Genomic DNA, 12,866 nt, shown 5'->3' on the forward strand with positions numbered 1-12,866 from the left:
TTTTTTTTGCCACATCGACTTACCATGGCAGCATGGTTGTATGTCGCAACAGTCGATGGAAGCAAACCCAATACGGGGGCCCCCTTGCTGTGCATTGCCGAGGCAGATACAATCTGAGCACTCGACATATTCGACATTGTTTGTAGGGCTTTTTCCTTTGCCACATTATCCTAATGATTAATTATCGTTTAGTTTTCAAGTTAAGAAATTAAAAGATATTTTACAACGAGGAAGTGAAAATTAGGTCGGTTACACAAAAAAATGAAATTTATTATGCAATTTAGATCAATGAAAAGATAAAAAAAGAGAAAATAAACGATTTGAAACAATAAAAAAGAACGATTTTTGATTTATCTTAAATGAAATAACATCTGGGACAGCTTTATAACGTTGTCACCGATAGAGGGAGAATGTCAATATTACCATTATTTACCGATTTAATAGGAAACTAATTACGTTTACAGCTATTTTAGCGACATTTAACTTGATATTTACAAATACAAATGTTTTCTAAAATAAATGTATCATTCGTATTGATTTAAATTAATTTTTTATTCAGCGTTAAATTAGAAATTAACCGCGAAATGAACCGTTCTACTCTCGCCTCTCTCGTTGGGGCACAATCGGCGTCCCGCTAATTTTAGACGCGCTCTTTTTACGTCTTGGACCCAAGCCAGATATCCTCGACTGTCAACGCATCTTCTCCACCATTATAAAAAATCATCAAATACAAATAAATAAATAAATAAGTTTTCTTGTGAATCAATTGATGATGTTTTCTTAAAATTGTTTTGATTATTAGCAAAAAATCTTTTCTGAGTATGAAATCGTTTTTTTTTTCTTCGTTGGCGTTTCCGGTGTTGGTGGCCACATCTGGTTACGAAATTACCATCGTTCGAATTAAGATACTAGCCCGATTAATTCACCGCGTTAATGAGCCGTATCTTTTCTTTTCTTGAAAACCAATGGGGAAATGAAAGAGAAGGAGATATAAAGAGAGAAGTGGTTGACTTTCTAAGAATTGTACAATATACTACAACGGTACATGCACTATTAATTTCCTTGCGCAACGATCGGGTATCGCCTCTCGTTCCAAGGAGGAGACTCAACAAAGAAAGAGAGGGAAAGAAAGATGGTGTAGAGTAGATGATGGTTCGTTTTGGTGACTCACCACTTTGAGTTTGGCCTGTATCTCGCGGAGTTTTCGCCTCGCCAGCACCTGTATGTGTGAGCTGACCTGTTTCCTCGTGCGCGTCTTTCCGGTTCTCAATTTTATATACCTGGCTATAAGCTCGTTTCGACCTAAAACAAAATAAAAAAATTTAAATTTAAAATTAAAAAAAAACTTTTTTTCAACTCTGTATATACAGTAAAATTTCTAATTCATACGATGTGTATCAAAAGTTTTATTTTAATTTTTGATTTCTTCCAATTCAAAAAAATTTTAAATAAAAAATAGAAGGAAGAAGATGAAAACAGAAAGAGGAGGTCGCCCCCCGTAAACCTTCCCCCCTTTCGAACCCACCCCTTACAGCTCTCGGGTTCTAGGGACTCGCTCGTTCACTAATTGCACATTCTTGGCATAGTTCGGGGCCGCATCTTTCCAGGCCGTCACCGATTCCGTCGCCACGGTCTGGGAGGGGGGGCGAAGTACTACCACCGAGTGTCGTCGTCGTAGTCCCCCTTCTCCTTTCAGAAAGGGGATCTTCCAAAGGGGTAGATTTTGGGGGCGACTTTGACGAAGTTTTCCTCCCCCAAAAGGAAATTAAGACGTTGACTTACCGTACATTTTTCCCTCGTCGGAAAGGATAATCTTCCTTCTTCCACAAGGTGGGTAAATGGCAAGCGCTTCTTGGAAGCTTTGCTCGATATCCGGACTCCAGACACCTTCCGCGTCCGCCGCGGACATATCCTTCTCGTCCTGAAGAAGATAATAAGCGTTTTTTAAAAATCGTTTCATCGCGACATCCGTTGTGAACATGTTAAAAAGGGAACGGTGTTTGAAATAATTTTAACAAGATGAATTGATTTATTATCGTTAACAAAATTACTTTTTATTTCCTTTTGAAATGTATTTACGTTTATTATGGTGATGACGTAAAAAGTGTTACGCGAGTTATATTAGCGTAAGAGTAATCTGGTGGTGTTGTTGTTTTTGACTCTTACGTTTTTGGGCAGTTTTCGTGATTAAAACGAAATCAAAAATTCAAAACGTTCGAGAATCTTTATCAATGTTTACATTTCGTTTTGTATTTTAATATCGAAATCATCGTTTTATCTAGTTTTAAATTCTTATTTTATAAATAGCTTGTTTTAGCAAAATTATGAAATTTGCAGAACAAATATTAAGCATTTTATTTTATTTTTGAACTTCCTTTTTTTATTTCAATTATAATAAATTATTGAGTTGTTATTGTGGCGATTAACAATGACATATACATATATATTAGAGTGGGTCTTTGTGTAATGGGGTTTAAAAGCATTCAATAAATTCGTTAACTCTATTTGGAGTAGCTTGGCGTTAATGCATATCAGGACTGTTTGGCGGCGTGATTTGATCCTATTGCAACAATTAGCCGTGAATCAATGTGTTATTTTGCTGCCAAATTCAATGAGATAAACTCGCCTGATATCGAAATACAACGGAATAATTATACAATGTTTGCTCTTATTTTAAATTTGAATATTTATAGTTCCTGTGATATAAAAATTTGCATTTTAATATTTATATCCACTGCTTCGGCAGGACAGATGCCTCCCCTTCTAATATTACTGTCTTAAAATGTTTTTAAGCAATAAAACCACTGCCTCGGCTACTTAATAATACTATATTGAAATGTTTTAATATTTGTTTGTTAAGTACTGGAACTACTACCTCGGCAACACAGTTGCCTCGGCATCTTAATACCACTCTATTAAACTGTTATATCTGTTTTTTAAGCACTAAAACTACTACTTCGGAATCCCAGCTACCACGGCATCTTATTGATGCTGTATTGAGATGTTTTAATATTTGTTTTTTAAGTACTTGAACTACTACCTCGGCAACATAGTTGCCTCGGTTTCTTAATAACGCGGTATTAAAATGTTTTAATATACAGGTTGTCCCGTTAAGCGTACGGAGCGGCTGTATCTCAACAACGGTGAGGCCTAGAGGTTTGGGAAAAAAATCCTTATAAGCAAATTGGGCAAGGGAAATACCTGGAAATTATTTTGAATTTCGTAATTCGACCGCTAGGGGGCGTAACTGCCATAGAGAAACATAAAACTCCTTCTATCTCAGAAAGTTAGACGATGAGCTATAACTTTGACAACATCATTTAGTAGCTTGGATACTACCGCATCGCTTTTGTTTTGCGATATTTCTCATATCTGTCATAATAAGGGAGGGGGAGGCCAATGCGTTTTCAAATGTTTACATTTTAATATCTCCTGGACCATTCAACCGATTTGAATATTTTTGGTCTTGTTTGAAAGAGCATTTCATGCTCTTTTAAAAGATGTTTTCAGTAAGACCGCTTGGTTTAAAACAAATAAGCTAGAGAGCGTTATCTGCAGCGGTTACATATTTTTGTGATTTTTGAAAAAAAGTTAAATGGAACGGTACTATTTACTTCACAGACCATTAATCACCATAAAATTTGCTAAATATTAGTGAAAACCGCATCTCGATATCTCCATCCATTCTCGAATTATAAAAGAAAATGTTAAAAATTCGTATATCTTAATCGGATCAAGTTACCTTAGGAAACAAATAAGAGAGAACAAAAATTTTATTATCTAGAACCTTGCTTCACACTTTATCTAAGCTTAGAACTGCTTCAAAACTACTTTTGAGGCGTGTTCAAAAGCCAATGGATCAATGAAACATCAACAATGATAATAAAACAAAATAAACCAAAACACTTAGAATAACTTAAATTTTTGGCAAAAATAACTCACTAATGTGCGAAATGCCTACCATAAACCTCTATGTATTTATTTAATCTAGTTTCGACGAAAAAAAAGCGCTGCTTAAGTCTCGGTCCTAGACACGTTTCTACTGGTATTTAGTGTTTTGTCATATTTTCCCTAGATATTGGTTTTTCCTGAAAAGTCAGATCGTTTAGTCTACCTAATAGATAAAGGGGTGAAAGCAATGTGGGTTTTGCTCGAACCAAGAATGCATATTATGCAAGTTTACATCAGCTTGTGGACAGATGCTTCATGCATCCATAGCATTTGTGATAAAAGGTTTGGATTTGCCAAATCATATTTAAAAGTCAATGGTAATAGTTCAGTCTGTTATCATAATCGGTATCTGTTAAGGCCTGATGTAAAACAACGTGGTGGAGATATTATTCTCTTGAGAAATCTTGTGGACAACTGTTTTCGGAGTTCCCAGATTATGTGGGATCACATTGCACGCCAATGTGATTTACGAATTCATAGAGATGTCTGAATGGGCTACACGTTGCCAGTTTTCCGTAATCGCTAAGTCAATCTTAAAAACACTTCTAGAGAAAAATGTCTTTCTTTGTCGTAATTGCATTGCACATTTTTGCCATGCAGTTGCATCGTATTCAAAACATTGAAAATAAATCATCATACGCTCTATCATACGCTTCTGCGTTAGTAAATGACATGTTTACAGTTACCATGGTTATGTGATTTGTTTTTGTCGATAAGGTAACTGGATCCGATTGATAGCACTCGAGTTTTTAACATTTTCTTCTATAATTCGAAATATCGGGTGGCGATATCGGGTGGCGATATCGAGATGCGGTTTTCACTAAAATTTAGCAAATTTTAAGGTGACTAAGGGTCTGTGAAGTAAATAGTATCGTTCCATTTAACTTTTCTTCAAAAATCACAAAAATATGTAATCGCTGCAGATAACGTCCTCTAGCTCATTTGTTTTAAAGCAGACGGAAGAAGACATTTCTTACTGAAAATATCATTAAAAAGAGCATAAAATACTCTTTCAAACAACACCGAAAACATTCAAATCGGTTGAATGGTCCAGGAGATATTAAAATGTAAACATTTGAAAACGCATTGGCCTCCCCCTCCCTTATTATGACAGATATGAGAAATATTGCAAAACAAAAGCGATGCGGTATTATCCAAGCTATTAAATGATGTTGTCAAAATTATAGCTCATCGTCTAAATTTTTGAGATAGCGGGTACTTTATGTTGCTCAATGGCAGTTACGCCCCCTAGCGGTCGAATTACGAACTTCAAAATAATTTCCAGCTATTTCTCTTGGTCACTTTGCTTATAAGGATTTTTTTCCCAAACTTCTAGGCCTTAACGTTCTAGAGATACAGCCGCTCCGTACGCTTAACGGGACAACCTGTACAGGGTGTCTCAGCGAGACCGGTCATTAGACGTTTCTGGGGTTCTGGCGAAAATAAAAATTTGAGAATTCAGACTTAAGTATTATCAATTACGATCTCTTCGTCTAAAATATTTTCAGATTTCTTGCACTTCCGGTTATACCGGAAGTCGCCACCAACTTTATTTTTTTAAATGGAACACCCTGTATATTTTTACATATTTGGATTTGTTTGTTTTCAAGGTTTATAAATAACTTTACTTTTTGCAATTTGATTCGGTCCTTCTCGAGTTATTCGAATTTTTCTAGAAAAATCTGCTGCAGCAGACATTTGTTCAAAAAATCAGAAAACACTCAATTTTTGGGATATCAATTTAGGATTGAGAACATGCTTAAGCAACATGATGGTGTATGTTTTGGTGCCGAGAACTGCGGTCTAGAACGTTTGATCACTTTACTATGGCACCTTAACTTTTCAAAATTTGGAAGTACCATAACTTCATTTTTTTAAATGGCACCCCCCTTATTTTATTTTTTAGTCGTCTTCAGTGTCTCATTCTACATCTTTTATATCCCATATGGCCCATACCTAATATTAATAGTTTGAGAAATAATTGGGGTTTTTTGAAAAATGCACACATATCATATGGATATTTAGCCTAGTGTGCCATGAAAAACAAGCCTTCTCAATGAGTTCTTGTTAAAGACTCACTTGTTTACGTCACTTGATGCATGTGAGCTAATAATTATCTGTTATGTCCCTTAATATTAGTACTGAAACGAGTTAAAATCGATAATAATAACGAAAGTAATATTTACACAAATCAAGAAATTCTTAATTTATTTTTTTTGCATGAAAATCGCGACAAAGTTCGTAGTATGATTCCCAGATCTTCTTTGGCAGCTCGAATTGAGGTGTTGGGACTGGGCTCGAAATAAGCCAAAGTATTCACCTCTTCCGTTGCATTATCTACTACATTTTTTGGTCAGTTTAACACGTGATTAATTCGTCCAAAATGCAAAAAATTTGCTTCTATTCCTCTAAATTTACCTTTTGTCATCGGAGATAAATGTGGATAATTTTCATTAAACATTCTGCAAGTTCTACTAAGAACTTTGTCGCACTTTTCGTGCACAAAAAATAAATTATGGATTTCTTCATTTGTATAAACATTATTTACGTTATTAATATCCATTTTAACTGGTTTTAGACTCACAAGCATCAAACAACCTAAATTAGACTTTGACGTTTGTCAATAAGTCATTAAACATTTGTTTTCCATGGCACACTAGGTTAATATCCATATGATATGTGAGCATTTTTCAAAAAACCCTAATTATTTCTCAAACTATTAATGTTAGGCATAGGACATATGGAATATAAAAGATGTAAAATGAGACGCCGAAGACGACTAAGTAATAAAATATGGGGGGTGCCATTTAAAAAAATGAAGTTATGGTGCTTCCAAATTTCGAAAAGTTAACGTGCCATAGTAAAGTGACCAAACGTTCTAGACAGCCGTTCTCGGCACCAAAACATACTCCATCATGTTGTTTAAGCATGTTCTGAATCCTAAATTGATATCTCAAAAATTGAGTGTTCTCTGATTTTTTGAACAAATGTCCGCTGGAGCAAATTTTTCTAGAAAAATTCGAATAACTCGAGAATTGCTGGTTCAAATTGCAAAAAGTAAAGTTGTTTATAAACCTTCAAAACAGGCAAATCCAAATATGTAAAAATATACAGGGTGTTCCATTTAAAAAAATAAAGTAGGTGGCGACTTCCGATATAACCGGAAGTGTTAGAAATCTGAAAATATTTTAGATGAAGAGAACGTAATTGATAATACTTAGGTCTGCATTTTCAAATTTTTTGTTTGGCCAGAACCCCAGAAACGTCTAATGACCGGTCTCGCTGAGACACCCTGTATTTTTTAAGCAATAAAACTACTACCTCGGCAAGACAGTTGCCTCGGCTTCTTAATAACGCTGTATTAAAATGTTATATCTGTCTTTAAGCACTAAAACTACTACCTCGGCAGCCCAGCGGCCTCGGCATCTTAATGATACTGTATTAAAAGTTTTAACATTTGTTTTTTAAGTACTTGAACTACTACCTCGGCAACATAGCTGCCTCGGCTACTTAATAACGCGGTATTATAATGTTTTAATATATTTTTTAAGCAACAAAACTACTAGCTCGGTAACACAGTTGCCTCGGCTTCTTAATAACACTGTATTAAAATGTTATATCTACTTTTTAAGCACTAAATCCACTACCTCGGCAGCCCAGCTGCCTCGGCATCTTAATGGTGCTGTATTGAAATGTTTTAATATTTGCTTTTTAATTATTGGAACTACTACCTCGGCAACATAGTTGCCTCGGCTTCTTAATAACACTGTATTAAAATGTTATATCTGTTTTTTTAAGCACTAAACCCACTACCTCGGCAGCCCAGCTGCCTCGGCATCTTAATAATGCTGTATTAAAATGTTTTAATATTTGTACATAATGCAATCAACGTTTTAATGACTTTTTCTACACTTCTGCACACTACACTTGTACCTTGACGTTTAAAGAAGAACTTTTAATATTTTAAACTTACATCGCTGACATCTCCGACGTCCAAGTTTTTAGTGTCTTGGACCGGACCGTTCGCGTCCGCTGACGGTCCGGTCACCGGAGTCCAAGGGGAACTAATCGTGCTTGGTGATACAACGCTACCTGAAACAAAAATTAATCATTAACGAAACGGTTTTTTTTTATTTAGTGAAAAGAAGACAAAAAAGTTTAAATGAGTAATCGAACGGTGTAATTGTTCATTTTGTAATGACGGGACGTGTAAATTTAAGACTATAATCGTCGATATTGCCCCCGTAAGGTCATAAATTTCCTAAGGCACCTCCCGGAAATATTAACGCCGACGACGCCCCACGCTATGATAAAGCGCCGCTATACGGCAAACATGATCTATGACCGGACGGTTATTAAAGCGGACCTATTGTCCTTTTCCCTTGTCCAAAAGACCCTCGTCCGCAATCCTTAAACGTTTCATCATGTGTAAAATTCAACTAACTTGGAACTACATACTTCCTTTTAAAAGAAACTTCAGTATCAACCAAGCACAAAATAATCAGTTTTACTTTTTACGAGACAATATATTTTTTGATGTTTCTCTATTTTGGTTTTTCCAACTATGAGACTCCGCCATCTGTAAATTTACCCCATAATGATGGCCGGAGTGAGGAATGCACCGCAATATCGCGTAGCGCGCCCCATTACGGAAATGTGGGTATATAGTCCAGCGGTGAAAGGACCTCGATCCCCCGACCATATACGCGTCTCGCCATCTACCCCCTAAACCCCCTAACAGTTAGAATCTACGAGGACGAATCTGCATATTATTTGCATTTCTCGCGACGGCTACAAGGACAAATTCTTTTTCGTTCCATAAGAATTTCATTTTTCCATCTTATATGTACAGTATCAATAAAAAGTAATTACAAAAAAATCTATTGATTGCAAAACAATTAAAACCTTCTCCACAAAACATCTGTCGACATGTGTTCAATAGATCAAGATTGTACAAATATAAAATTAATAGGTACTTAATACGTGTATATACGTATATCTATATTTTATAATAGGAAGAAATTATTTTCAAAAATAAATCGAATTAATTCTTAGATGTTAAATTTAAATGCGTTTGATAACGTCTCTCAAATCACCTTAGTTACGCTTGGAGTAAGTGATGACGTCACATTCTAGCGGGAAATCAACTTGTTTAAATTAAATACAGCGAAATTCCCCTAATTCGAACTTCTATATTTCGAATTATTGTTTAAGTCAAATAATTTTCGATTTTTTTGTAACTCGAACTGCACTACTACAGAATTGTTGAATAGTGCTGGTTCAAGTTATGATTGTATGTAGTAATCTAGTACTGAATAACAATTAGAACTAACACTAGTTCTAGTTTTACACTAGCACTATTGCTATGTAAAATTAACGCTATACTTAGAACTAGAAACATTTAGGTTTATTCGTACGTCTCTTTTAAGACGGCTAAACTCAATTGATTCTAGTTCTTGGTCTAGCGCTGCTTAACAATTAAAACTAGAACTAACACAAGACCTAGAACTAGAATTATTCGGGTTTAGCCGTCTTGAGAAACGTGCGGCTAACCCCGAACCAACCTCGGCAAAGTGAGGTAAATGTTTTCTTATAGAAGACTTTGTATCATTACAAAAATGTACAAAGAACGAATTCGTTTCAAATCGCCGAGGTCGCTTGCGGGCGAGGCGCTAGTTTTGATAAATCATCACGAAATAGTCAGCTCCAGAAAGTTCTACTGCCTCGCCCGCAAGCGACCTCGGCAGAATGAGGTTAAATGTTATCTTATAGGAAACTTTATATCTTTATAGAGATATAAAAGGAACGATTTCGCCTCAAATCGCCGAGGTCGCTTGCGGGCGAGGCGCTACTTTTGATAAATCATCACGTAATAGTCAGCTCCAAAAAGTTCTACTGCCTCGTCCGCAAGCGACCTCGGCAGAGTGAGGTTAAATATTTTCTTATAGAAAACTTTATATCTTTATAAAGATATAAAAGAAACGATTTCGTCTCAAATCGCCGAGGTCGCTTGCGGGCGAGGCGCTAGTTTTGATATATCATCACGAAATAGTCAGCTCTAGAAAGTTCTACTGCCTCGCCCGCAAGCGACCTCGGCAGAATGAGGTTAACTGTTATCTTATAGGAAACTTTATATCTTTATAAAGATATAACAGGAACGATTTCGCCTCAAATCGCCGAGATCGCTTGCGGGCGAGGCGCTACTTTTGATAAATCATCACGTAATAGTCAGCTCCAAAAAGTTCTACTGCCTCGCCCGCAAGCGACCTCGGCAGAGTGAGGTTAAATATTTTCTTATAGAAAACTTTATATCTTTATAAAGATATAAAAGGAACGATTTCATCTCAAATTGCCGAGGTCGCTTGCGGGCGAGGCGCTACTTTTGATAAATCATCACGTAATAGTCAGCTCCAAAAAGTTCTACTGCCTCGTCCGCAAGCGACCTCGGCAGAGTGAGGTTAAATATTTTCTTATAGAAAACTTTATATCTTTATAAAGATATAAAAGGAACGATTTCATCTCAAATTGCCGAGGTCGCTTGCGGGCGAGGCGCTACTTTTGATAAATCATCACGTAATAGTCAGCTCCAAAAAGTTCTACTGCCTCGTCCGCAAGCGACCTCGGCAGAGTGAGGTTAAATATTTTCTTATAGAAAACTTTATATCTTTATAAAGATATAAAAGAAACGATTTCGTCTCAAATCGCCGAGGTCGCTTGCGGGCGAGGCGCTAGTTTTGATATATCATCACGAAATAGTCAGCTCTAGAAAGTTCTACTGCCTCGCCCGCAAGCGACCTCGGCAGAATGAGGTTAACTGTTATCTTATAGGAAACTTTATATCTTTATAAAGATATAACAGGAACGATTTCGCCTCAAATCGCCGAGATCGCTTGCGGGCGAGGCGCTACTTTTGATAAATCATCACGTAATAGTCAGCTCCAAAAAGTTCTACTGCCTCGCCCGCAAGCGACCTCGGCAGAGTGAGGTTAAATATTTTCTTATAGAAAACTTTATATCTTTATAAAGATATAAAAGGAACGATTTCATCTCAAATTGCCGAGGTCGCTTGCGGGCGAGGCGCTACTTTTGATAAATCATCACGTAATAGTCAGCTCCAAAAAGTTCTACTGCCTCGTCCGCAAGCGACCTCGGCAGAGTGAGGTTAAATATTTTCTTATAGAAAACTTTATATCTTTATAAAGATATAAAAGGAACGATTTCATCTCAAATTGCCGAGGTCGCTTGCGGGCGAGGCGCTACTTTTGATAAATCATCACGTAATAGTCAGCTCCAAAAAGTTCTACTGCCTCGTCCGCAAGCGACCTCGGCAGAGTGAGGTTAAATATTTTCTTATAGAAAACTTTATATCTTTATAAAGATATAAAAGAAACGATTTCGTCTCAAATCGCCGAGGTCGCTTGCGGGCGAGGCGCTAGTTTTGATATATCATCACGAAATAGTCAGCTCTAGAAAGTTCTACTGCCTCGCCCGCAAGCGACCTCGGCAGAATGAGGTTAACTGTTATCTTATAGGAAACTTTATATCTTTATAAAGATATAACAGGAACGATTTCGCCTCAAATCGCCGAGATCGCTTGCGGGCGAGGCGCTACTTTTGATAAATCATCACGTAATAGTCAGCTCCAAAAAGTTCTACTGCCTCGCCCGCAAGCGACCTCGGCAGAGTGAGGTTAAATATTTTCTTATAGAAAACTTTATATCTTTATAAAGATATAAAAGGAACGATTTCATCTCAAATTGCCGAGGTCGCTTGCGGGCGAGGCGCTACTTTTGATAAATCATCACGTAATAGTCAGCTCCAAAAAGTTCTACTGCCTCGTCCGCAAGCGACCTCGGCAGAGTGAGGTTAAATATTTTCTTATAGAAAACTTTATATCTTTATAAAGATATAAAAGGAACGATTTCATCTCAAATTGCCGAGGTCGCTTGCGGGCGAGGCGCTACTTTTGATAAATCATCACGTAATAGTCAGCTCCAAAAAGTTCTACTGCCTCGTCCGCAAGCGACCTCGGCAGAGTGAGGTTAAATATTTTCTTATAGAAAACTTTATATCTTTATAAAGATATAAAAGGAACGATTTCATCTCAAATTGCCGAGGTCGCTTGCGGGCGAGGCGCTGCTCTTGATAAATCATCACGCAATAGTCAGCTCCAAAAAGTTCTACTGCCTCGTCCGCAAGCGACCTTGGCAGAATGAGGTTAAATGTTTTTTAAGGAAAACTTTATATCTTTATAAAGATATAAAAGGAACGATTTCGTCTCAAATCGCCGAGGTCGCTTGCGGGCGAGGCGCTACTTTTGATAAATCATCACGAAATAGTCAGCTCTAGGAAGTTCTACTGCCTCGCTCGCAAGCGACCTCGGCAGAGTGAGGTTAAATATTTTCTTATAGAAAACTTTATATCTTTATAAAGATATAAAAGGAACGGTTTCATCTCAAATCGCCGAGGTCGCTTGCGGGCGAGGCGCTAGTTTTGATAAATCATCACGAAATAGTCAGATCTAGGAAGTTCTACTGCCTCGCCCGCAAGCGACCTCGGCAGAATGAGGTTAAATGTTATCTTATAGGAAACTTTATATCTTTATAGAGATATAAAACGATTTCGCCTCAAATCCCCGAGGTCGCTTGCGGGCGAGGCGCTGCTTTTGATAAATCATCACGAAATAGTCAGCTCTAGAAAGTTCTACTGCCTCGCCCGCAAGCGACCTTGGCAGAATGAGGTTAAATGTTTTTTAAGGAAAACTTTATATCTTTATAAAGATATAAAAGGAACGATTTCGTCTCAAATCGCCGAGGTCGCTTGCGGGCGAGGCGCTACTTTTGATAAATCATCACGAAACAGTCAGCTCCAAAAAGTTCTACTGCCTCGCCCGCAAACGACCTCGGCAGAGTGAG

At 37.1% G+C, this 12,866-nt stretch overlaps 1 protein-coding gene across 5 annotated transcripts in view; it reads right to left on the bottom strand.

Annotated features, from left to right (window-relative positions):
- LOC111416101 (TEA domain transcription factor 1 homolog scalloped) overlaps positions 1 to 12,866 on the bottom strand; it is a 34,933-nt gene that overhangs the window by 4,981 nt on the left and 17,086 nt on the right. For 3 of the 5 annotated variants that reach the window (XM_071194754.1, XM_071194751.1, XM_071194753.1), the window contains exons 3-6: positions 7,925 to 8,043; positions 1,783 to 1,921; positions 1,172 to 1,302; positions 24 to 170 (exon numbers count right to left, since the gene is read on the bottom strand). In XM_071194754.1, the coding sequence (XP_071050855.1) occupies positions 24 to 170; positions 1,172 to 1,302; positions 1,783 to 1,921; positions 7,925 to 8,043 (536 nt within the window). The remainder of the gene's footprint in view (positions 1 to 23; positions 171 to 1,171; positions 1,303 to 1,782; positions 1,922 to 7,924; positions 8,044 to 12,866) is intronic. The other 2 variants (XM_023048052.2, XM_023048050.2) reach the window with 1 other exon arrangement.

This window comes from Onthophagus taurus, chromosome 3, assembly GCF_036711975.1.
Source record: "Onthophagus taurus isolate NC chromosome 3, IU_Otau_3.0, whole genome shotgun sequence".
NCBI classification, from domain to species: Eukaryota; Metazoa; Arthropoda; class Insecta; order Coleoptera; family Scarabaeidae; genus Onthophagus; species Onthophagus taurus.